Here is a 26,366-nt window from a genome sequence, read left to right as displayed (position 1 = left end):
AAAAGGTGGGAAAGTGTGTTTATACTGTGATGTACAAGAAATGGCTGTAGATTAGAATGCAGAAGTGGGAAAATAACATGTATTCGACACCTACCTCTACACTCACAATGCATATCTGCTTACATAACCAAAGAGCAATAAACAAACTACTACGAAATAACTAGAATTGTACGATGAGAGTCTCTCTTATCCCTAGAAGCCAGAACCAGGGAGGACTCCCCCAAAACCAGGGAGGAGGACCCAGTATCAATACTTTACTGAATCTGATCACCTCCCTCACTCATTTACCTTACTTCCAAGTTTACTGTCATCTGAAAATTTGGAAAGTCTACTCTCAACCTCACTTTCCAAATCATTAATGTGATTTATTAATAATAATGGGCCTAGTATTGATTCCTAATGTACTCTACTACTTACATCCTCTCAGCAAGACATACTCCCACTTACAGCCACTTTTTTCTTCCTATCACTAATCCTTGAGTTTCCAATCCAGTTCGATACCTGACCAGCCACTCCACAAGCGCTTACTTTGGCTAACAACCTCCTATGTGGTACCGTGTCAAAAGCCTTCTGAAAGTCAAGGTACACTATGGCCACTGCCATTCCTGATCTCTCCAATCAGAAAATCCTTCATAGAACTCAAATCGATTTGTGAAGCATGACTTCCCTTTGGTCTATTCAAGTTGACTGCCTTTAATTAGTCTGTATCTACCCAAATAGTTCCTTTTCTGGTCACTAACATCTACCCCACATTCCCCACAACTGAAGTCAAACCAACAGGTCTATAGTTCCTTTTTTTCTTTTCTGGATCCGTTTATTAATTAACGGTGTTACATTTGCTGCTATCGATATCCTCTCGTACCTGTCCTGACTGCAGTGAGTTATTACATATTGTTACGTTTGTGTGGGGTAGGTAAAAAGATCCCATAGGAAAGGTCGGATTGTATAATTATAGCATGGACCATGGACGTGTAGGAGACATCTCAATGCTATCTTTGTTGCATATATCTTACTGTAATTCACCAAATGTCCGTCCGTCTGTCTGTCTGTCTGATCGAAGGTACCGTAAAAACTGCTGAACCAATCGCAAAGATATTTTGGGTGGATAATCCTGGGATCTCCAGGAGTAAAATAGGCTATTTAGTTTTCCCAATTTCAGCTTTAGTCTCCAGCATTCTCAGGTTTGGACTCCCGCATAACATTCATGTTCGCATAACGTTCATTGTTCTCATTGTGACGATGTTGTTTTCCCGGGTCCCACACAAACGGCTGCACCGATCGCTGCAGAGCTGCACCGATTGAACTCGGTGATCTCGGATAAAGACCTTTTATAAGGACACGGGTTGAATCCCTGCTTGAGAGAATTCCAAACCCCTCGCCGCCATCACGGCCATCTCTCCAACTTACAATCCCACGAGATATGCGGAAAGGACGACCCAAAACCAATATAAACATCATTAAACATCATTCGTATATGAACACCATTAAAAGTAAATAATGACCTCAGCCAAAGTTCAAATGCCGTTTAATCTCAACATGAGAGAATTCCACATAGCTATTTGGGCGGTGAATACGCTAACAGATCGCTGTTTCCATCGATCTTGCCAAGGCCGTAACACCTATCAGCTCAAAATCCTTTTAACTGTTCATTTGGTAGTTTTTACAATGAAGGAAACATTAACAATGTTGTTAAAAGTTTATTTTGTGATTAATTGGAGTTGTGTTGTTTGGAATGAAAAAAGAGATATCGAATTCAAGTGAATGACGACATGCCGTGATGTTTTCTACTTTCTGAACGTGAACTTCGCGGATCGCCATATGCAGATTCGCCATGGTCCCACGATCGATGTTTCTATACGTGAATGTACCCGTTTGTTTGCGAACGGGTACGTTTTTCATGGAAGTCCTTCACGAACTTGCTGTCCATGTCTGATGTGCGACTGAAGGTGCTGCAGGAATGTGGAATTTATTGGTTTCATGCTTTAGCATTCGCCGTATCTGCATTGCCTGTTTGCTTCTGGCCTCCCACCCGTGCGTAGCACGGGTATCTCCCTAGTTGATGTAATTTATTGTTGCATAGTAGGGAAACTAGCTTAACATTGTTTATGTGTCTTCACATGAGGGGTGAAGCCATGCTAATTAGTTAGGGATTAAGTTTAGTTTTCCCCAGTATGTGGATCCCCTCTGTAATTTTTCCCTGACGTTTTACATTTACCCAGGCCAGCCGTGAAAACCTCCTTTTAACGACAACAACCGCCGACAGAACCCGAGCAGAGCCGATCGGACTAAGCCCCGCTCACATGAACACTTATGGCAAAAGGCCATACCCCGATTACCCCGTAGTGGTACGATGGGCATGGAAGAGCAGAACCGGCAGGCCACGCCCCGGGAGTGACGAGGGCAAGGGGGGGGTGACGTCAGAGAGAAGCTTCGAGAGCTGAGAGAGAGCAGAGCTGCTCGAACAAGACTCGCCATATTTTTTTGGTTTGGTGGGCCGTGGAGTTGGTGCGCTTTGGAGGAGAGAGGGAGTCGACAGCAGCTCTTTTCTTTGGTGGGCTGGAGGCCACGCTAAACATCCCTAAGCGGTGGAGGAGCCTAAAAGACAACCTCTTGACTTTAGCTCACCTCATGTCCGTGGCACCGTCGAGAGCGGCACCGCCATCATCTTGTGTCATGTTCCCGCAAGTGGGACTTCAAACTCTGAGCATCGTCCCCAGCTGCCAACCTCGCAGAAGGACCCATTTGGGACGCAGAGCTGAGTGTCGGCCGGCTAAAGGAAACATTTTATTTTCATTGTCTTTCCCCTTGTCTGTTTTTGAGTCCATATGTGGAGGTGCCTCAGTTAGGAATTAGTTTACCTCAGCATTCATGTTATTCCTTGGTTTATTTTTATTAATCCATTATTATTGAAATTTCCTTGTTGTGTTTACTTGTTTGTGGTTTCGGAATAAACCCATGTGTTCCGTTCAGGTGAACACTTTGCATTTCTTCATCCCACGCACGACAAAAATACTGCCATTTTTATTAACATCTTGTTTACCTGCTCAACCACCTCCCCCAATACTCTCGGGTGCATGCATATTATCTGCCCAGGAGTGTTATCTACTCTTATCTTCCCTAGCTGTTCCTTTACTTCCTCCATCTCCGACCTGGATCTTCTGTAAAAGTCCTTCCTCGCCTCCTTTATAGATACTCTCAGCTATTGGCAATTATCCTGACTGTTCCCGTGCAAATGCTGCAGCAAAATACCTGTTTAATAAGCCTGCCGTCTCACTTTCCTCACTAGCCACTCTACCTGTGCTATTTCTCAATGGGCCCACACTTGTCCAAACCTGGTCTTTATTCTCAATTTTATTACATAATGCCTTGATATTTATTATGCTTAATATTATTATGCTAATCCTTCTCATACTCTCTTTTGGCCTGTATAAGTATTTTCTTAACTTGCCTCTGTTTACTCCTATGCTGATATAGATCGAACTATGGTGACACTGAATAATTAAATACCTTCTCCTTAATAGCATTCCTTATCTCACTACTCAACTACCGTTAACACTTTCTGCTTCTAGTTTTACACTAACTTGAAATATACTTAATCTGTACTCTACACATTTGCTCATTGAAGGTTTCCCATTTCTCTGATGCTGATTGTCCCCTTGTTAGCCAATCCCAATCTACATCACCCAACTCTCTTCATACCCTCAAGATTTGCCTTCCTGAAATCCAATAGCTTTACTCGACTATTCTGAACTCTAACTCCAAACAAAATCCTTGAACACACTATTTATGGTCTCTTGATCCTAAATGCTCCCCAACATCCACCGCCTCAACCGTATTGGGATTATTGCTTAAAAGGAGGTCTAACACTGCACACCCCCTCATGGACTTGTGTACAAACTGAGTTGAAAAGCAATCCTGGACTAGATCTAGGAAATGCTCATCTGCTCTGCCACTTCCCTGTTCCTGAACCCAATTGATCCCTGGCAAGTTAAAATTCCCCATAATCAATACTCTTCCCTTGTCACATGCCTTTCTGAATTATTAATGTACTCCTCCCTCCTCCTGTTCCGTCACACCAGTAGACCTATAAAAGCATCCTACCAGTATCTTACTGTTCTTACAATCACAAATCTATTTCCATACAGAATCCTCCACATTAATTCCCTCGTTGATGTCATCCTTTTTCTCAATGCAATGCTGCCTTTACCCAGATTGCAACACCTCCTATTTTCTCTTTCCTATCACATCGATCCCAAGTCTTTCCCATCCCAATATCCTTATACCTATTTTTCAAATCCTTGGGGTAAACTTTCCCTCCAACATTTTCTCCTATTTGTACCACAACCAACGTCCTCCTACTGTGACCTGATGTGATGTCATTTAACGTTCCTTCACGGTTCCTTACTCCTTCTCCTTTGAAACTGCACACAACTCGAAATATGTAGATTCCTCATTCTTCATGAAGAATAGCTGAGAGGGTTTAATCGCCAATTAAAACTGTCTCCAATTAAAACTAAAAATTAAAACTCAATTAAATAATTTGGCCTCATTCCTACCTGCAGTCGTGGCCTAAAATATTGGCACCCTTTCACTTTTTTCAAATAATGCACCATTTCTTCCAGAAAATAGTTGAAATTCAAAAAATATTTTGGTATCCACATATGTATTTCTTTGGTTTGCAGTGGAACAAAACAAAAAAGCAGAAAAAAATGACAAAATCTTCGCTTATTCCACACAGAAATCCTAAAATGGCCTGGACAATATTATTTGCACCTTTTAGAAGTAGTTAGAAAGAATTAGATTTCAAGCAGGTGATTGTCCTTTACTTTGGAATTGAACTCATCTGTGGTGAGTTGCAGGTGCCTGCAATATAAAAATCACTCGTTCAACCATTTTGAAGGGAGAAAAGGAGTCATTCTACTGTTTTGGTTCACGGTGTGTACCACAATGAGCATAGAGAAAAGAAAGAAAACCAGAGAATTGTCTGAGGAGGTCAGACACAGGATTGTAGCCAAGCATGGACATTCTCAAGGCTACAAGTCCATCTCCAGAGACCTTGATGTTCCTGTGTCCACCGTACGCAATGTTATCAGAAAGTTTAAGGACCATGACACTGTAGCCAACCTTCCTGGACATGGCCACAAGAGAAAACTTTATCGAAGATTGCAGCGAAGGATTGTTTGAATAGTGAAGAAAGCACCTCAATCAACTGCCAAACAGATCCAAGCTCACCTTCAGACACAAGGTACGGCAGTTTCAACTCACACCATCCGTCGCCAACTCGATGAAAAGGGGTTCTATGGTAGGAGACCCAGGAGGACCCCACTGCTGAGAGAGAGACATAAGAAAGCCTGACTGGAGTTTTCCAAAACACACCTGAACAAGCCAAAATCCTTCTGGGAGAATGTAATGTGGACAGATGAGACCAAATTGGAGCTTTTTGGTAAAGCACATCATATCTATGTTTACAGAAAACAAAATGAAGCCTTCAAAGAAAAGAACACCTTCCCTACAGTCAAACATGGAGGAGGTTCAGTGATGTTTTGGGGTTGCTGTGCTGCCTCTGGCACTGGGTGCCTTGAATGTGTGCATGGCATCATGAAATCAGGAGATTACCAAGGCATTTTGGAGCGCAATGTTCAACCCAGTGTCAGAAAGCTGGGTCTCCGTCAAAGGCCATGGGTCTTGCAGCAGGACAATGTCCCCAAACACACTTCAAAAAGCACCCAGGAATGGTTCAAGACCAAACGCTGGACTGTTCTGAGATGGGCAGCAATGAGTCTAGATCGTTGTACCTTCAACACTGCCTGCAGTCACTGTACCCTCACCACAGCCTTCAGTCGATGTACCCTCACCACTGCCTGCAGTTGCTGCACCCTTACCCCACTGCCTGTACTCACTACTCCCTGACCACCAGAAGTGTGGATTGGTTAGGTTGATTCTCCCAGAAATACGGATGGATTGGGTTTATTTCCCCCAAAATGCGGATGTGGTGGGTTGATTCCTCCAGAATTACTGACATGGTGGGTTTGAATGAATGAATGATCGTTTTAAGGCCATTTTCCCCGCTCGAGCGGGGGTTAGCCTTGCGGGCCCTATGACGATCATGGTTCCCTATTTGAGGCAATGTTTTTATGGCTGGATGCCCTTCCTGACGCCAACCCTTAGTCGCCTCTTACGATGCGCAGGGATACGGTGTACCTATTCTAAACCGGGGTACACACCGGAACCGAATTCTCCCAAAATTCCGGACGAGGTGGGTTGTAACCGCCAGAAATAATGGACGGGTTGGGTTGATTCTGCCAAAATTTCAGACGGGTTGGGTTGTTTCCTTCAGAATTGCGGGTGGTAGGGTGCATCAAACGCCCCTATGTCAAGAAAACAATCTGTCCCCAATTTTATTTTGTTCCAGTCATAAAATAAAGTTCCTATGCAAAATTTGGTAAGGTTTTGATATCATCTTCTGGGTCCACCTCAGCAAATTAGATTTTGAGTCGGTAGTATCAGAGTCAGAAATTTGACACGCAGCTGTTTTGAGGCCCATAAATAAAAATGAAGGGATTGACCGATTGCTACATACAATAGCTCTTTGGAAAGGTAGTATTGTGCTCTGTAGCAATATATAATCATCATAGGGATAGGGATATAATTCACTTATACACAAATAGTCAAAATCATGATTTTATTGGTATAATCATATGTATTATAGATACCAGAATGATATAATTTTTATTACAGTAGAATCATATATACACAATCTTAGCATTTATCATCTTAATACGAGTACATCTGACTATGGATGAACATGAAAATAGAAACAAAACAAAGATACTGTAGTTTTCATGGATATTTCTGACAGTTTAGTCTTGAGCTGCTCGCTTTCGAAGATTCGGTTACTCCTTGCGGTTGTGCTCAACAACTTGTAGCACATTTTGGTAGTGGTCTTCACTTCTGGCTGCTGAAAGGAAGTCAGAGCTAAGCTTAACTCCCCTTTCTGCAGAGTCATTCACCACATTCAAGGCTTCAACATTAGTCCATGATGTCTGGTAGGCTGCAGAGTTAGTCCATTCTTGAACATCGGTAACTAGAAATGCCCAGTCAAGCTTCAGATGATGAAATAGGTACCATGAATCTGGTCCAACAAAATCAGCCAGAGTGGTCTTCTCAGTCAAGTCATCAGGAAATCTGGGCTTTCCAAACCCAGTACCAAACCGTCCTTGTGGGTTGGTTACTGGAAAATCTGGCTGAACCTCCAGAAGTCTGTCTGCCAGAGCACGGCGATGGTCATGAGGAACAACTGAGCTGAAGAGGGCAAGTGGAACCATCTCTTCTGTGAAGTACCAGAGATGTCGTTTGAAGGCTTTCAGGGCACTTCTTGAGATTCCAGCATTGACAGCTTCATACTGTTTCAGTTTGGAGATGAGCTGCAGGTCATTCCATGGGGCATCGGTGACAGAGGTACATGTCATCCACCAGGAGCTGTATACTAGAGTGACAAACGTGACAAATTCTCTGATCTTTGGCACTTGTTTTTCTGTGGTAATTGTACCTGCTGGAAGATCAGCGATTTGTTTTTCGAAGAGACATAATTTGATTGAGTAGAGGAGCTTCGCCATCCATCTGGCTTTATGCAGTGCACCAGGACGCTTGAAGGTTATTTGATGTTCAGCTACTTCACCATCAAGGAATACAGTACACAGATCAACAAATTCCAAATAATCATCACGTCTTAGAGATTGCTCGGTGTGACAGAGTCTGAGAACATTATTTTGCCAGTCACTTGTCAAACTTGTTGCTGCTTCATTTAGTTGAGATGGATCAAATCGTGAAAGTGGTTCATTGAATGTGTGTGGAAACATTTCAAAGTTCTTGCGAAACCTTGAGAAGAGGAAGATATCTGGTGACTTAGATGCTTCAACTTTAAGATCAGTAAAAATGTGCGTAAGAATGACTTCACCAATGTGGTGTCTGCAGCCTGACCACAGAAGAGCTTTGTTAAGCCGTTGTTGAATTGTTACACAAGCTGCACTGATGTGGCCGGTGTTAGATGCAGTTGTGTCAAATGTCAAGTTGACAACATTCTCTTGGCAGTTCCATGATTCAAGTAGGTTATTAGTCAGCTGAGCAATTATATCTCCAGATTTACGGTCTGTTCCAGGCTTGTAGGATGGAACACCCAGCAGCTTCATATCAGTTTGAGAACCCAAAAGCACAGCCAGGCGTTCTTCAAAAGTGTTTTGGTTAGTTAAGCATGGAAGCAGCTTTGAGTCCCAGTGCAACGTAGCAAGCTTCGGAGGTATCCATTTGTCCTTACAGGTAGTAGCAATATGCTGTCCAATTTTGCGTCTTGATTTATCTGCTGTAGCATATGATGTTGACACCTTCGCTACATCCCCTCCTGTTTCTTCAATAAGAGCTTCTGTGAAAGCAGCCTGTTGGGTTGGTGTCATCTTCATCCTTGTTGCCAGTGAAACAAGACTGGGCCTCTTCAGGATGTCATGTGGAATGAAAACTGATGTGCCAGGTCTAACTAAACGATGATGACTTCTTGAGGTTGTTGGTGTGCTTGTTGAAGGTCCAAGAGTTACTTCTTCATCACTGTCACTAATATTATACACAGTGGTTGTAGTATTTATGTTGAACTCCAGCTCCATACTTGCTCGCCTCTCTGATTCTTTTTCCCCGCGGTTCACGCTGCATCTTATCTGCCAACAGTTTATCTTGGCAGCCAAATGTTGCACAGCGATCTGTCTTCATAGATTCCAGGAATGCTAAGTCTTCAGGATTCTTGATGTGAGAACTAGCATCATTGGGCCACAAGGGAAATGTCTCCATAAATTTCATCTCCATTTGATTCACCTTTGTGATGCTTGCTGGAGTTGTTCTTCGGTTGATAGGGATTGATCTAAGCTTGGAATTATCATCTGCAAGTTTGATAATTTTCTCAATAGCCTTGCGTTCAGAGATGATAGGAATATTAGCCTTGCCATAAAATGGTGTCACTTTCTGCAGTACAAGCTTTGCTGATTCCCACCGAGAGCGTCGTTCAAGTTTGCCATCTTCCGTGTGCCACATGAAACAACGTAGTACTTGTAAACAAGTTGGAAGTCTGGTGCCATTGATCTGGGAATCTTGTTCAGTTATGGCACTTCCAAGACCAAACACCTTGGTGGACTGGACTCTCTTGTTGCAACAGATGCTTTCTTTACTGTGCCATCCATTGTTTTATCTGAAAGAAAAAGGTAGTATTAGTAACAATAATGTCATTTCATAATTATGTACAACAAATAAATCAATTATCCAATTTTATTAGAGTATAGCCTAATAATTGTTTTAATCATCTTGTCTAGTTAAAAGATCTCTGTAAAGACAAGATGACTACAACATTCAGGATATTCTTTAATTTATATATTATATTTTAAAAATACTCTTCATTTAGCTTTATATCCATATTTTGAAAAAAATCATTATTTTGACTATTTGTATATAAATGAATTGTATCCCTATCCCTATGATGATGATATATTGCTACAGAGCACAATAATACCTTTACAAAGAGTTATTATATGTAGCAATCAGTCAATCCTTTCATTTTTATTTATGGGCCTCAAAACAGCTGTGTGTCAAATTTCCAACTCTGATACCACCGACTCAAAATATGAAATGGTGAGGTGGACCCAGAAGATGATGTCCAAACCTTACCAAATTTTGCATAGCAACTTTATTTTATGATTGGAACAAAATAAAATTTGGGACAGATCAATCCAACATCTTTTTTAAAATAGTTGGGCGTTTGATGCACCCTAGCGGGTGGGTTGGGTTGATTCCTCCAGAATTACGGACGGGTTAGGTCGATTCCTCCAGAATTGCAGACGGGTTGGGTTGATTCCTCCAGAATAGCAGACGGGTTGGGTTGATTCCTCCAGAATAGCAGACGGGTTGGGTTGATTCCGCCAGAAGTCCGGACGGCTGGGTTGATTCCGCCAGCACTAAGGTCGGGTTGAGTTAATTTTGGAGTCTTTCCCTCGAGAAATTGGTCTTTCCCTCGTGGTCTCCCTGTGCTGTCTTTCCCTCGTGGTCCCCCTGTGCTGTCTTTCCCTCGCGGTCCCCCTGTGCTGTCTTTCCCTCGTGGTCCCCCTGTGCTGTCTTTACCTCGTGGTCCCCCTGTGCTGTCTTTCCCTCGCGGTCCCCCTGTGCTGTCTTTCCCTCGCGGTCCCCCTGTGCTGTCTTTCCCTCGCGGTCCCCCTGTACTGTCTTTCCCTCGCGGTTGTCAGCTCTCTCACGAGCCTCGATTCAGTATACAAAAAAAATTTAAAAAAATTCTCCCACAATTGGCAAATGTTGTTGCCTGTCTTTGAGCAACCCCTCCCACTAGGAGTGGCATTATTCCATACATATTTACATGGAGAAAATTGGGGTCATTTTGTTCAGTGGTTCGGAATGCATTGAAGTCAAACTAACCACCAAAAAACACTGTTTGAATTATATTATGACTCGTGAAGAATCCGTCCATTCAGATGGATTAATTTCTCCAGGATTATGGATGGGTGCCTCGTAATGCCCCCCACCCCCACTCCTTCTCATCTGGAGCTACGATACACATTTACATGGAAAGAATTGGGGTCCTCCCCCCCAATCTTAACCTTTGTGACTATGAATGTCTTAACCCCTGGACCTAAAACCTTTCCTGAACTCCCTGAGTACAACCACCAGTTTTCATCTCGATCCATTTTGTGGTTTAGAAATCTATGGATGTAAAACAAACACAAACAATCTAACAAACAGACACTTCTAGAATTGCAGTATGATTACTTTGAGTCAAGAAAGGTGGGTATAGTATATGTATACCCATGGAATTTATTCATCATGCGAAAACTTTTGTTTTGTCATAAAATGAGCCTGAGACCTTGTAGGAAATAAACATTAATTAATTGCCGCAACTTTCCTTGGAGACCTTTCTCTTCCAAATGGACTTTTCTCGCAAAGAGCCAGTCACCAAGCTGAACAGCTTGTGATGCATTTCATCATCTCATGCCGAGCTTAAATGCTCTTCAAAGGATTTTGGCAGCAGCTAGATGGAGAGCAGCCAGCTGTTGCCTCCTGCAGCAATGAGTTGGAAAAGCTAAGGACTGTTCCCAAATGGATGCCTGCTTTCTTTTTTTTAAACACTGGCTTATGCTTTTGAAACTTGACATTGCTTCTGAAGTCTCAGTCCAAGCAAACAACAGCGACCATGATGGATCTTGCTCTTGTCACTTCTCCATCGTCCTTAACACTCTCCCTGTCACATCACCTGCCATTTCTTTTTCTATTCTCAAATGTCTGTTTTATATCTCCTCTTCTTTACTGAACCCAGAACTATGTTCGAGGGAACACACACTGTTGTGCTTGCTTTTTTTCTGTCTGTCCTTGCAATAAATAGTTTGTCCATCTCCATTAATATTTGAAATTCATTGAAATCAATTGTGGGATTTTGACCGAACATAGCCAAAACCTTTCTTATGATTCTCATATTATGTTCATTCTCACATTTGTTCAAGCCATCCCGCAACTCGTGTTTGAATTGGGTCATAGTCTAATTACATAGATGATCAAACATGGAAGACCAAGCACAATGTTTTGATTAATGTTGCTGATTTATGATGTCATATTTCAACAAGTACAACACTTGACCCGATCAGTATGATTTCTTTTTTCTGCAATTGTTAGTCTGATGGACTCGAAAATTTCACCATAGGAGCGACTCCTCATGTAGAATTTTTGACTCGGCTATTGTTTTCAATGTGAGAAGTAGCTTGATGGAATCACTGCCAAAGGTGCTTCTATGAAGTATTGACGCAGGTTGAATACCTATGTAAATTAGATATTTCTGTATTTCATTTTTAATTATTTTGTAAAAGATTCTAAAAACATGTTCTCACTTTGTCATTATGGGGTACTAGCAAGAGTACCTGGCATTGCTGGGGGAGGGGGGTGGGGGATGGGGGATGGGGGAAGGAAGCAGGAGAGGGAGGGGTGAGGAAGGGAGTGGGGGAAGGGGAGAGGGAGGGGAAAGATATACTACATATGCATCTTTTTGGGGGGGGGGGGGGTGGCTTTGACAGGCTCCTCTGTTTTGGGGGAGCGGAGAAGGGAAGGAGGAAAGTATAAAAGCATTTATACCTGGAGTACCCGGCGTTGCTCAAGCGAAAAAGTAACATTAACATATTTGAAATGACGGCAAATACAATGGAAAAGCAATTACATCCAAATCAGAATCCATCACAAATGTCAAATCATCAATTTACCTTTTCGGTGAATATATGCTGGTGAATGTGCTGTTCATTGTTTCTGAGTTAAGTATGAAGTATGAAGAAGGAAGGAAGAAGAAGCCTTACCACCAACTTCGACCGCTTCCGGAATTGTTTTATTATTTGTGTTGAAATGTCTGGTGATTGTTTTGTATTTATTTCTGTGAATGTGTACTTGTATATAACTGTCATTAATCAAAAAGGCTTGGGCACTATAGAGCGTTTTTTTAAAAAAAATCCCCCAAAATGATTATTTTTTTTGCCGAAAACACTCCCAAACACTCACTTATGAACCTCTGAAAGTTTGACAAATATCCGTTCAGCCATCTGAGAAATATGGCGACACACACACACACACACACACACACACACACACACACACACACACACACACACACACACACACACACACACACACACACAGACACACACAGACAGACACACACAGACCAACGGCTCTCTTATATCGTAGACTATTTGTAGATCAGTGACAAAAAAAATCTCAATTCAATCCATTTTATATTCATTTTACACAACAAAATGTGAAAAAGTCAAGGGGTGTGAATACTTTCTAAATGCACTGTAAATGAATAAATCGAATGGGGGAGAGATGTAACAGCAATAAAAGATGAAGGTGATTTGGAATAGATAGGTGTAAGGGGAGATAAGGGGATATAGATTTATGGCATATGCAGGGGGAGGATTTGGGATTGGGGTGTGGAATTTTGAAGGCTTTGAAAAGAAACCGCTTATGTTTCTGCAAAGGAGTTGTTGGTTGTGTTGGAAGCCAGCTGCTCCTGTGTGCTTAACATTGTAAGTTCTAAGCACCTTTGTGCATAAAAGAGGAAACAAATCGGTACCTTCATTCACCTGCTCGGTACTACTAGTGCAAAGTAAGAGCCATAGGTCTTTGGACGCTGTGCTTATGTGGCTTCTGTCCTGCAATTTCTCGTCTTTATTGGGCATAAAATGGCCAGGGGGAATAAGTTTGATCCTTAAGATATGAGTTCAGTATATTGCACACTTTGTTGACACTGGCACATTACCCATATTGTGCTTACGTCACCCCTGCCCCCCCCCCCCACCCCCAGACAGTGACACAAGCACCCACATGTACACAATTACACTTTTACTGTGTGTAAACACTCACCCTTCCCTTCCCAACCCTAAAGCATCGATCCCTTCCCCACACTCGAGCCTTCAACTTCAACACCCCCCTACTAAAGCTGTCCCATCTTTACTGTCACCCTCCTCCCTCCCACTCAGAAAAGCAAACGGGCATTCCCACATTAAAACAGAGGAATACCATCACAATTTTAAGAGAAAATACAAATAATAGCAAACCTGCATAACCTCCGCAGGAAAAGCGCTGATTGGGAGAAAAGGTCATTCTAAAGCATTCTAAAGGGTCATTCTAAAGGGTTCCTAAATTGGCGGCCGTAGTTTATAAATTGTGGGTGTGGTCAGGTGAATTGGGCAACCAATGTGTGGAACCTGCACGCACGCACGGCTCCTTATACAACACAGATTGTTCAAATTTATGTTTTTGACATCCCAAGAAACAGTAATTGTAAGACTCCTAAATAACTCCTTGTGTCCAGTATTAATTTCTTGTGGCAGTTTTTTTTATGTTTGTTTGTAAGTGACTGTTACAAGAACACTTTCAAAGATAAACATGGAATTATTAGCAATCATAAATGTTTGACACTTTATTGTTGGATTACTTAGTCTGCCAGTTGTAGCTTGTTTGCTTCTTCTTCGGTAGTTTTGAGGATCTTCATTACTCAGGGTTTATAAGTACCAGGAAAATCATTTCAACCCATGTTTACTTTTTCATTTAACAGCATGTCAGTGGTTACTTCCACGAAGTTTAGATGAAATTCAATGCAGGTCCATTTTCTGTTGATACCAGCAATATAATGATGGAGATCTCCTTTGAAGCCAAGATCCTGTTTTTCACTCACTTGTCACCTTCACATTAGGATAAGATTATATGAATCATTTTTGTATAAAGACATCATGGACAGCAGTTTGACTAAATAACTCAGAAACTTATCATTTTCAAAATCCCCGATCGCTGACACTTATTTGTGGTCCATCCCGGCTATTCCAACCTGGACATGCTCCTGTTTTCCCAACAATGGATGGATATCCCAAATCTCAAACAGAAGTTCAGAGGGAAGTATATTTAAGTGCGTAGTATTCCATTCTTGTCGTGTTATAAATTACCTCGCATTTTGAAGTTGAATTTGTGATATACAGGACATACACATTAGGGTCTTTGAAACAACTCTGATCAAAGAAATAATTATAAGAAAAATCACTGCAAACTTCTTATATTATGTGTGTTACCTGTTGAAATTTTGAGTTCATGCATTCTATAAAAAAGTGTATTTACTGCCATCAATTGAAACTGATCACTCTTCCTCCTCCTACCATGTTCACTGTGGATTTCTGGTCCCATGGACACCAGGGTGAGCAGTGGACTCGTTGGCCAAAACTTTACCTTCGTGCTTACGGACCTTGATGGGAAGCAACGGTTCGGATTCTGCCGTCTCTCTTCTTTTAGCCGCTGCTGTCTTTGCTTCCTCAGGTGCGGCACAGTTTTCACATCCATTTCATCTGTAATTGTATATAAGTGGCTTTGCCTTTGTCTTGCCTACTATACTGTGTGTGTCAGCAGATTAACCATAATTGTTGATAATATCCATCAGCAGAGGTGAATGTTGAAAATATTACCACTTCACTGTTTATATTCTGTTCGTACATCATCGCAATGTTGACTCTGCATTACTTGTGACCATTGAAGGTATATTTGCATGCTATGTCTGCATGGTAGTGATGGTGAAGGGAGCGAGAGAGGTAATTGGGGAGTTGAGGAAAGAATGAAAAAAGTGGAAAGAGGTTGCGGGGTACGGAGGGGGTGTGGGGGAGGAGGGGACGGCAGAGAGAAGGAAAGAGGAGTGTCTTCCAAAATTCGGCCATTTTGAGGTTATTTCTGAGAAATAACCTCAGGGTGGGTCCCTGTGCCCGGCTGTCAGTCTGTCCATACACATACGTATGTCCATCCGTTAACATTTGACTGAAACGTCTCACAAACTCCCCGCCGGATATGGTCCAAATTTTGTAACAATGCATCAAGACAGCAAGGTCTCATGGGGTTGTGCTCCCCATATGCAAAGGGAGAGTTTGCCCCAAGCATTGGTATTTCATTCAAAAATCTTCTTCTCATTATGAAGATTAACCATTTGAATCGGAAAAGTGAAATGTTGATAATCCAAATTAATCAGTAAAGCGCAGTGTTGATTATCCAAATTAATCAGTAAAGCGCAGTGTTGATTATCCAAATTAATCAGTAAAGTGCAGTGTTGATTATCCAAATTCATCAGTAAAGTGCAGTGTTGATTATCCAAATTAATCAGTAAAGCGCAGTGTTGATTATCCAAATTAATCAGTAAAGCGCAGTGTTGATTATCCAAATTAATCAGTAAAGTGCAGTGTTGATTATCCAAATTAATCAGTAAAGCGCAGTGTTAATTATCCAAATTAATCAGTAAAGTGCAGTGTTGATTATCCAAATTAATCAGTAAAGTGCAGTGTTGATTATCCAAATTAATCAGTAAAGCGCAGTGTTGATTATCCAAATTAATCAGTAAAGTGCAGTGTTGATTATCCAAATTAATCAGTAAAGCGCAGTGTTGATTATCCAAATTAATCAGCAAAGTGCAGTGTTGATTATCTATATGAATCTGTAAAGTGAAGTGTTGATTATCCAAATTAATCAGTAAAGCGCAGTGTTGATTATCCAAATTAATCAGTAAAGCGCAGTGTTGATCATCCAAATTAATCAGTAAAGCGCAGTGTTGATTATCTATATGAATCTGTAAAGTGCAGTGTTGATTATCCAAATTAATCAGTGAAGCGCAGTGTTGATTATCCAAATTAATCAGTAAAGCGCAGTGTTGATTATTATCGATATGAATCTGTAAAGTGCAGTGTTGTTTATCCAAATTAATCAGTAAAGCGCAGTGTTGATTATCTATATGAATCTGTAAAGTGAAGTGTTGATTATCCAAATTAATCAGTAAAGCCGCAGTGTTGATTATCCAAATTAATCAGTAAAGTGCAGTGTTGATTATCCAAATGAATCAGTAAAGTGCAGTGTTGATTAACCATATCATTCAGTAAAGTGCAGTGTTGATTAACCATATCATTCAGTAAAGTGCAGTGTTGATTAATCATATCATTCAGTAAAGTGCAGTGTTGATTAACCATATCATTCCGTAAAGTGCAGTGTTGATTAACCATATCATTCCGTAAAGTGCAGTGTTGATTAACCATATCATTCAGTAAAGTGCAGTGTTGATTAACCATATCATTCAGTAAAGTGCAGTGTTGATTAACCATATCATTCAGTAAAGTGCAGTGTTGATTCATCATATCATTCAGTAAAGTGCAGTGTTGATTAACCATATCATTCCGTAAAGTGCAGTGTTGATTAACCATATCATTCCGTAAAGTGCAGTGTTGATTAACCATATCATTCAGTAAAGTGCAGTGTTGATTAACCATATCATTCAGTAAAGTGCAGTGTTGATTAACCATATCATTCAGTAAAGTACAGTGTTGATTAACCATATCATTCAGTAAAGTGCAGTGTTGATTAACCATATGATTTAGTAAAGTGCAGTGTTGATTAACCATTCGAATCAGTAAAGTGAAGTGTTGATTACCTTCGCCACCAAAGGTGGATAGAGGTTGTGTTTTCATACCTGTCTGACTGTTTGTCTGTCTGTGAACAGGATATCTCAAAAATGTATGGACGGATTCAGACTAAGCTTGGTGGATAGGTTAGGTTAGGTGTGCGACAAGGAAGAATTGATTTGGCTTTGGTGAAGGTCCAGATCCAGATCCGATACGATAAGTTTTTAAAAGTGATTCTTCACCATTGGGAGTACTAAAAATGATAGAAAGCAAGATGTGTCAAAACGTTGTGGATGGATTTGGACGAAACTAGGTGGATGAGTTGTTTAGGTGACAAGAACAAGCTGATAAGATTTTGGTTCAGGTCCGATTCCAGATCTAGCTCATTAGTGGGATACAAAACGTAAACTGCTCAGCCTGGTGACGGTATGCACTCTTCCGAGTGCCATTCTAGTTAATCTTATAATCATTCAAATGCAGTGTCGATTTGTATTGTTGAGGGACTACCTTAATCGATGAATGTAAAAGGGTTTTCCTCTACCCCCACCCTTTTTTTTTTTTAAACTTTACTCTTCTTTTTTCTTTCTTACATTTTTCTTCTTTCATATCGTTCTTTGCTCTCTTTATTTTATTTGTCCTTTCTTGCTCTTTTCCTTTTTTTGTTTTTCTTTTTTTCCTAATTTTCCTCCTTTCTTTCTTTATTTTCTACATCTTTATGATTTTGCTTATGAATTAACATTTACCCGACGGATTGTGTTTCATGAAGTTTTCATGAAGATTGTCTTCAGCCTTGCATGAACATTTATCCGACGACAACCCCCACCCTCATAGCCACCCGCTTCACTCCCACTATCCCCCTGACCCAGTTATTTTCGCAGGCCTGCAGCCTCTGTTGTTGCCTCTCTTTCAGTGTCGGGATTATACAAATTGAAATATGATAGTTTATTGGTGTGTGATGGTTTCCTATATACCGTTGTCTCGAAAGAACCGTCAAATTTCCAGTGGACCTCAACATCTACGTATAAAGCCGATCTTTCCTCTTTCTCCATTTCTTTTGTGAATTTGATTTTTTGGAGAAACTTACCCAATTGTTCAAAAAGGTGATCAACCACGTGTGTCATCCACGTACCTGTTCCAATATTTTTGTAACCAATCATTTTCATTTCCAAAAACCATAATTGTAACTCCTCCATGACGAGGTCGGACACCATTGCAGACACTCTTGAGCCCAGCAAAAATATGTTTATAATGTCGTGTCGTACATGAACATCATACTATCCAGACACATCTCCAGCAGACCGACATTCTGTCATTCAGTCATCTGGCTGTTTGGGCCAGGCTTTTTCCAATCATCAGACTGTTCCAAACTCTCAAGCATGATTTTAACAGCCTAGTTCACTGGGACTACCCTCAATGTGACAAGACATTAAGTCGATCGAGATCGGACCACATTACTGTAGTGGGTACCAGGAAGCAAGTGCCGCACCTGTTATTGCTGCATGCAACCTGATCAAAAGGAAATGCCTGCCTCACATCAACCTGTCTGTGGTACACAAAAAGTTGTGGAAGCAGCCAGGAACCATTTAAATTTTTTAAAGGCTCTTCTGGCGAAACAGTTGCATCAGTTCCACCTATTAGGCAGAAGCTTAGCAAACAGCCCCCTACATCTCCGTAGGATTGTACTGCAGCCAATACCGGTAAGAGAATGAAATTCTCGATTTTATAGACAAGTTCTCCTCGGAGAGGGAGCATCCACGGACACATGTACCGGGCTTGTTGGCCCTTGACGACGTTGAACAGAAGCGGAGAGCAGATCAATCCTATATGGAGATGGAGGGAGCTCCAGCTCTGCTAAGCTCCTGCCTAGTAGGCAGAGTCTATGCAACTGTTTAGCCAAAAAAGCCTTAAATATATACATGTGCATATATATATATATATATATATATATATATATATATATATATATATATATATATATATATATATGTATGTATGTATGTATGTATGTATGTATATAATATATATATATATATATATGTATGTGTATATATATATATATATATATATATATATATATATATATATATATATATATATATATATATATATATATATATATATATATTGTAACGATTTTGGAGAAGTGTAACGGGTTTTGGGAAGTGTAACGGGTTTTGAGGAGTGTAACAATTTTGGAGGAAGGGTAACGGATGTGAAGAGTATGGTTTTGGTATGGTAACATCCTGGTAATGTAAATAATGGTCGCAGCCGTCCTCCTAATTAATTTCATAGAACATACACGCAGGTCACGATATATCTTTTAAATAGTGTATTTCCTTATTCCATGTAGGCTAAGTATGTGTTTTCCACTAGATTGACTTTGCATTGTATCAAACAAAATAAGCGTAGGCCCTTCCAATTTCCCCAAAACCTCCCTTCCAATTGCCTTCCGCATTTTGGCTGGTTTTCTTCAAACCACCATTGGCCACGAGGTAAGGTTGGGGAAGAAAGGCGTGTCTCCACCTCGTCATAAGAAGCAAGGAGTGAACCAGCCCTAACAGCCAATCAACACCGCGGTGAGTGACCCGGTAGGCGCGCCCTCGGAGTCGGCGGCTTGATTTCGCCGGAGGTGATAAAAGCGACTGCAGGGGACTGCTTTACGAGTCCAGATGAGGGATGACTGGAGATGAGCTGGAGAGGAGCAACGAGGCTGCACCACAGAGAGGCCTTGAGAGATACGCTGGGGGATGACCTGGAAGAGGAGCGCAATCCACCGCAAGCCCTACCTACCTACCTACCTGCCTGCCTGCAATACCCCCCTGTCGTTGGAGAGACGCGCTGAACGGAGGGAGACGGCTCCACCCCAGGAAGAGGAGCAGGTGTGCCGAGCCAGCGCGTGACGGCCGCGGATACGCGACGGAGGTTTTCCCGCCAAAACCGCGAGGGGTGCTGCGGCCTCCGACCTTGCCTTCCTCTCAAGCAATCGACTCCTCGAGCCATTACCTGCCTGCAATATCCACCGTGTGAGTGTGAACGTCCTGTCCTACTCGTTTGTCTTGGGGATTAAGTAAATGAAATAGAATAAGTTAACAATGCACTGTGTGACTGCTCTTTTCCATCTATTGCTGTAAATAATATTGGTCGCTCTAAAATATTGCTTGTGTGTGTATAATAAATCTGTTCTTCCTCCAAACTCTGTCTTTCTTCTCTCTTCTTCTCTTTCGGTCGCTTTAGAGGTTTCCCAATTGAATATCTGTAGCGCGATTAGTCAACGTTCGGGTGGAATCGGGTTCTAATCGGGGAGTAACTGTTCGGACGCGGTTAAATACACCACCGCTCGGTAAAATAACATCCAAAAACCGTGTCCGTAACAATTGGTTGTCAGGAGTTGGGATTCGGACCTGGGACTAAATTTGTTAGGCCCAAATTTTGGAACACCAATTGTGTTATAGTAACAATTGGTGTCGAGGAGTCGGATTCGGACCCGGGACTAAATTTGTTAGGCCCAAATTTTAAAAAAAAAAAAAAAATCTTGGTCAAAATTACGAGCTGCCAAAATTGTGTTGTTTTATAAAACCCGAATTTTGAGATCGCGCCATGGACAATCAAGGCGATCGGATGTCGGTGGGGGAGATAGACGGGTTAGGGGTAACCCAGGAACCAGGGGAAATGTATGTGGAAGAAAGGGAGGAGGAGAGCAATGAGGAGGCGGTTGAGGGAGTAGCAGGCGTGCAAAATGGCGTCCTCGCGCACGTGGGTGTAGCGGCACCAAATTTTGCCACGCCCGCGACAGTAGCAGCGCCGCCGTTGGATTCGGACCTTTTGTTGCTACAAATCGGTGCCCTTATGGACAAAATGAGGGACGAAGCAAGGGCTGATAGTGCGAAAATGGAAAGCAGAATGATGGGGGTAATGAGGGACGAAGCGAGGGGTACCGGTGAGGGGTTAGACAATAATTTTAAGGAGTTGGACAAGAAATTAATGGGGTTAGAAAATAGGATGGAGGACAAATTGCGGGAAATGGGGGAACAATCCGCCCGGGAAATCGAACAGATGGGGAACCAGATGGAGGAAATACGAAGAGGGATGAGTGAGGAGGTCTCGGGGCTACGCGAGGAGGTAAAGCGAGGCGAAAAGCGTATAGAGAAAGAGGTGAGAAATAATACGGCAAAGTTACAGGGGGGAATAGAAGATCTGACGAAAGGAGTAGAGCAGCTGACAGAGGGACAAACTAAGTTAGTGGAGCAGGTTCAAAAGAACACTGCGGTACTAGGAGGGTTGAAGGCGACACAAAAAGAAATTAAAAACGAATTAATAGCGACGCAGAGGCAATGTCAGATGGTACGGGAGGAACTGACAATGAGGGTGGAAGAGGTGACAGAAGCAATGGAGACGAAGGACCGGGAGGTAAGGACGCACGTAGAAACGGTCACGGTAGCCTTAGAGGACGAACTTGAGGAGACGCACCGAGAAATAAAAGAGGTTAAACAAAAATTAGAGGAAGTGGGAGAAGAGGTGAGTGAAATTAAGAAGGGACGGACAGAAACTAAGAGGGAGATAAAGGAGGAAGTCATGGAATATGTACAAGGTCTGTGTTCAAATCATGATGTGATGCTCACTAACCAAATAAAGAGTTTGCAGGTGGCAAAGGAGGTGCGGGGACGAGGTGCCAAGGTGAGTGGCAATGTACATGATGTGAGGGGAGATTCAGTCGGCTTGGGGATTGATTTGGATCCGGGTGTTCGTGAAAGGCCGTTGGTGAAGTGTGTGACAGGTCAGGTGTGCGAAAAAAGAGGTGTGCGAGAATGTCCGACCATGGGGTGTGTGAGGAAAAAGTGCACGCCGAGGAGTGAGTGTGCCGTCAGGAGTGAGCCGGTCGAAGCGCGTGTGCGAGGGGGTACATGGAAGCGCGGTGTGGTGAGTGTTACGGAGGAAGTAACGAGAGAGTGTACACCTGTGGTGAGTGTTACAGAGGATGTAACGAGAAAGTGTACGTCTGTGGTGAGTGTTACAGAGGGTGTAACAGGAGAGTGTGCGCGAGAAAGGTGTGTAACGGACGGGTGCATGAGGAAAGAGTGTGCCGTCGAAAGTAAGGGTGAGTGCGCTGTCAAGAGTGGTGGTGAGAGTAGTGAGAGTGACAAGGAGAGTGAGCTGGTTGTGACAGGTGAGCGAGGATGTACACCTGGGATGGAAGGATGCACACCTGGAATGGTAGAGCGTGTGTGGGAAGGCACATTTGAGTTGGTAGTGAGGCACGTGGTTGGGTGTGCGAATGAGGGCACACCTGTGATTGTCACAGAGGAGGTGACCGAGGAGGGGGCGCGAAGCGGTGTATTGGTGAGGTGTGCGAGCAACGAATGTGTGCCAAAGTGTTCGGTGGTCAGGTGTGTGACCAAGTCGGTGAGCGGAGTGAGTGTACCGAGGTGTGAAAGAAAAGGTACGAGGAGAATGGGAACGGCTGCATGTATGAGCAAGAAAGAGGTAGCGTATGCATGTAAGCCTGCAGGTGAAGCGTCGACGGTAACCGGGTTAAAGGTTAGGTCGACTTTTAGCCGGATCGGGCCCTCGGTGCGTGCCGGGCTTCGCGTGCCGCGAGAACCAGCGGAGATCCGAGCCACGGCGGGTTCGAAAGGACCGCCGTGCGCGATCCACGCTGGGCCTCGCGTGGAGCGGCCGCGTCCGGGCTCCACAAGGCGGAGCGGGCAGCTCGATAGGAAGGGTCGTCATGGCGACCACTTTCTATTGAGACGTGCCGGCAGGTCGAGATCGGGACATTGGATGGCTCCACGCCGAAGTGGTGCATGGGATCTCGGCCCGGGTAAGCCTCCGTCCCTGCCCCGAATGCGGGACGTATCCAGCCGCTGGCAAAAAACGACCCGCGTTCATTGCTCGGCTGTACGAAGCCGGGCTGTAGATGTGAATTGGCGCACCGAGAGGATGTAATAAGTAGACGGGTGATGTGAATTGGCGCACCGAGAGGATGTAATAAGTAGACGGGTGATGGTGATAGTGATAGTAGTGATTTGAAACGAAATTTAGAAAAGTGAATAGAATTGGCAGTAAATGAAAAATTTTTGAATTGTTGGATTTGGACGAGCGAAATTGGTAGTGAGAGACCCCCGATGTGGTGGGATGGCAAATCCACCATCCCTCACAGGTGGGGGCAAATGCGCTATAGATTATGGGGTTTATGGCAGTGAAAACGAGCCAGGGAGGGCTTGGATAATGATAGGGATCTAGCGAAGATGACCTTAGGTAACGATAAGGTTAGTTAGTGACTGATACCTGTAGTGGGGACGCAGGTAGGTTAGTGTGGTTGATAATGACGTGGGAGCGCAATAGTTTAAAGGGACGACTGGGAAGCGCAAGTTTCAGAGGGGAGGAGTTAGCTGAGATGATGCCGTGTGTGGGAGTGATTGAACAGGTGTGATTGCACAGGTGTGCAACTGAACAGGTGGATGGAGCAGTGTATGAGTGAGTGATGGTGATTGTGTATTGTGATGACCAAGTGGTCCAGGAAGAAAGGAGGGTGCAGGTGGCACCAGGTGAGATTGCACAGGTGTGCAACGACAGGTGAATGGAGGGCAGGTGTATGGAATAAATGGTATGGAGTATTGGAATGGATGGTCGTGGAGTGAGTATGGTGGAAATTGTGGAGTGGAGTGGATGGTGCGAAGGTGTGAATGGGGGAAGAGTGGACCCCCATCACGGATACCCGGGGCGGGTAGTGTAAGTGTTAGGTAGAGGGTATAGGTAAATTGTAGTTGGATATTGGCATCTGTGGTGCGGGTGACAGAATGGTATGTGGATGGGTGCGTTGGTGTTGTGGAAATGGCTGGGCGTGTAGCCTGTTAGTGTGTGTAGTTGGTTTGGGCACTCCACCACTGTAAGGATGTCGGCCAGGTGAGGCCGCAGGTGGGCTCTGGGAGCCGGTAGTAGTTGTGTGGATGGGGCCCGAGGATCCGGAGGACGGACCCGGGTAGCCCAGTGCCAGAGGGCACCATGGGGTGACAGAGCCAGGAGAGGGGCTGTCCCCAGGTAGTTAGGTTAGGGTGAGGAGCTAGGTAAGCTCGGGTGGCAACTACAGTGGTGGAGGTGTGCAGGTGGGTAGACCTGTTGGGAGAGGTACACGTCGCAGCCCAGAAATTGTGCTAGAGCACCGGGAGATGAATCGGGGGAGTGAGACCCCAAATTGAGGAGCACCACAGTTTGGCCAATGGGAATTGGTTATTAGAACCCATAGTGTAAGTTGGCCAATGGATTGGCAGGGAAAGACCCCGGGTAGTGTAAAGTGTGTTAAAGTCATTTAGAGGATAGTTAGGATGAAGGATCTCCTCGCACCATCTGCATCCACTCACCTGAGGTGACAGGTACTCCACACCATGCCATGTTTTGATTATTTTTTATGATGCAAATGTTTGGATTGTGAGACGCATCATGACGTGGGTGTGACATTGTGCTTTGATGTTCCATCTCTGCCTCCTTATGAGGATTGATGATGAATTTGGTGATGGCAAATTTTGAAGTAGAGGGATTGTGGTGACGAATTTGGTATAAGGGAAATATGGGGAGGACGTGACAGTAGTGACGAATTTGTAAATGGGTAGATTTTGTAAATATGGGGTAAGAGCAAGGGTAGTGTAGGTGACAGGGGGGTGACGTACGGTAGGGACGAGCTTTCTCACTTCGCCCTCCGTACGCATTTCACCTTGCATTGCCTTGTTTGACGTGTACCCTTGTGACCTTACCCCTCGCTCAATTGTCTTTCTTTTGTCTCCCACATGACCTGTGCGCCATTGGGTGCCGAGGGGAGCGTGCGTGAGGTGGCCATTGTGCGCCCGAGATTCCCAGAACCAGCACGCATTGCGTTGATGTACCACTTTATGGACCGCTGTTCGGCGGCCAAGTACCACTTGATGGACCCCAGGTTCTGGGGCAGAGCACCTCTGTTGGAGACCGGCCATAGTGGCCAGGGAATCTTGCTTGCGGACCTCGGTAAGGTGGCACCTATGCCAAACAGGTGGACCACCCTTAGTTGGCCCCTGAGGCCCTAAATAAAAATGGACACAAGTTGTGCTTTTTTTTAGTATGTCCAAATAGGCCGCATGAAGCCAGAAGACGTCGGGAAGAACATCGGCCCAGCAGAGAAGGAGAAGACCACCACCAGTTGTTTTGTTGTGTTTATTATGAACCATGGTAACCGCACCGGATGGTGTTTTTGGGTGCTTTGTGGTGTTTGGGTGCTTTTGGGTGCTTTGGTGGTATTGGTACTGGTGCATCGATGCAATGCGTGCTGTCTCCTCCCTCCCGACAGGAATTTCTTTCTCTTGTTCCCTAAAAAGAAAAGAAAAAAACACACAGGTCCTGGGTTGCGTTGTAAATAAGAAATCACGTCATTGTAAATAATGCTCCCCACCGTAAATGTATAGTTTCAGAATAATTCCGTAATTCGGTTAGCTGTGGGCTTGAGTCTGTTAGACAGGATGCAATGCAATAGGGGGACATACTTATTTGTGTTTTAAAATTGTCACACTCAGGGTCAGGTTAATTGTAGAGGGAATTACACCTACATGTCACACTCAGTTAAGTCTAGTAGGCCCGAGGACGTGCCTGAAGAAAGGAGGGTGCAGTGTAACGATTTTGGAGAAGTGTAACGGGTTTTGGGAAGTGTAACGGGTTTTGAGGAGTGTAACAATTTTGGAGGAAGGGTAACGGATGTGAAGAGTATGGTTTTGGTATGGTAACATCCTGGTAATGTAAATAATGGTCGCAGCCGTCCTCCTAATTAATTTCATAGAACATACACGCAGGTCACGATATATCTTTTAAATAGTGTATTTCCTTATTCCATGTAGGCTAAGTATGTGTTTTCCACTAGATTGACTTTGCATTGTATCAAACAAAATAAGCGTAGGCCCTTCCAATTTCCCCAAAACCTCCCTTCCAATTGCCTTCCGCATTTTGGCTGGTTTTCTTCAAACCACCATTGGCCACGAGGTAAGGTTGGGGAAGAAAGGCGTGTCTCCACCTCGTCATAAGAAGCAAGGAGTGAACCAGCCCTAACAGCCAATCAACACCGCGGTGAGTGACCCGGTAGGCGCGCCCTCGGAGTCGGCGGCTTGATTTCGCCGGAGGTGATAAAAGCGACTGCAGGGGACTGCTTTACGAGTCCAGATGAGGGATGACTGGAGATGAGCTGGAGAGGAGCAACGAGGCTGCACCACAGAGAGGCCTTGAGAGATACGCTGGGGGATGACCTGGAAGAGGAGCGCAATCCACCGCAAGCCCTACCTACCTACCTACCTGCCTGCCTGCAATACCCCCCTGTCGTTGGAGAGACGCGCTGAACGGAGGGAGACGGCTCCACCCCAG

At 43.6% G+C, this 26,366-nt stretch overlaps 1 protein-coding gene across 6 annotated transcripts in view; it reads left to right on the top strand.

Annotated features, from left to right (window-relative positions):
- The window catches only part of LOC137438361 (DENN domain-containing protein 1A-like), a 386,103-nt gene that overhangs the window by 154,231 nt on the left and 205,506 nt on the right, over positions 1-26,366 (top strand). For all 6 annotated transcript variants that reach the window (XR_013621219.1, XR_013621220.1, XR_013621218.1 and 3 more), the window contains exon 5: positions 14,764-14,883. Coding sequence is in view for 3 of the 6 variants with exons in the window: in XM_078767519.1 (XP_078623645.1) it covers positions 14,764-14,883 (120 nt within the window). In the remaining 3 variants the exon portion in view is untranslated. The remainder of the gene's footprint in view (positions 1-14,763; positions 14,884-26,366) is intronic.

Source organism: Myxine glutinosa, chromosome 13, assembly GCF_964187855.1.
Source record: "Myxine glutinosa chromosome 13, kmMyxGlut1.1, whole genome shotgun sequence".
NCBI lineage: Eukaryota > Metazoa > Chordata > Myxini > Myxiniformes > Myxinidae > Myxine > Myxine glutinosa.
Note: the sequence above shows the minus strand (reverse complement) of the source record. Positions and strands in the feature narration are given on the sequence as shown.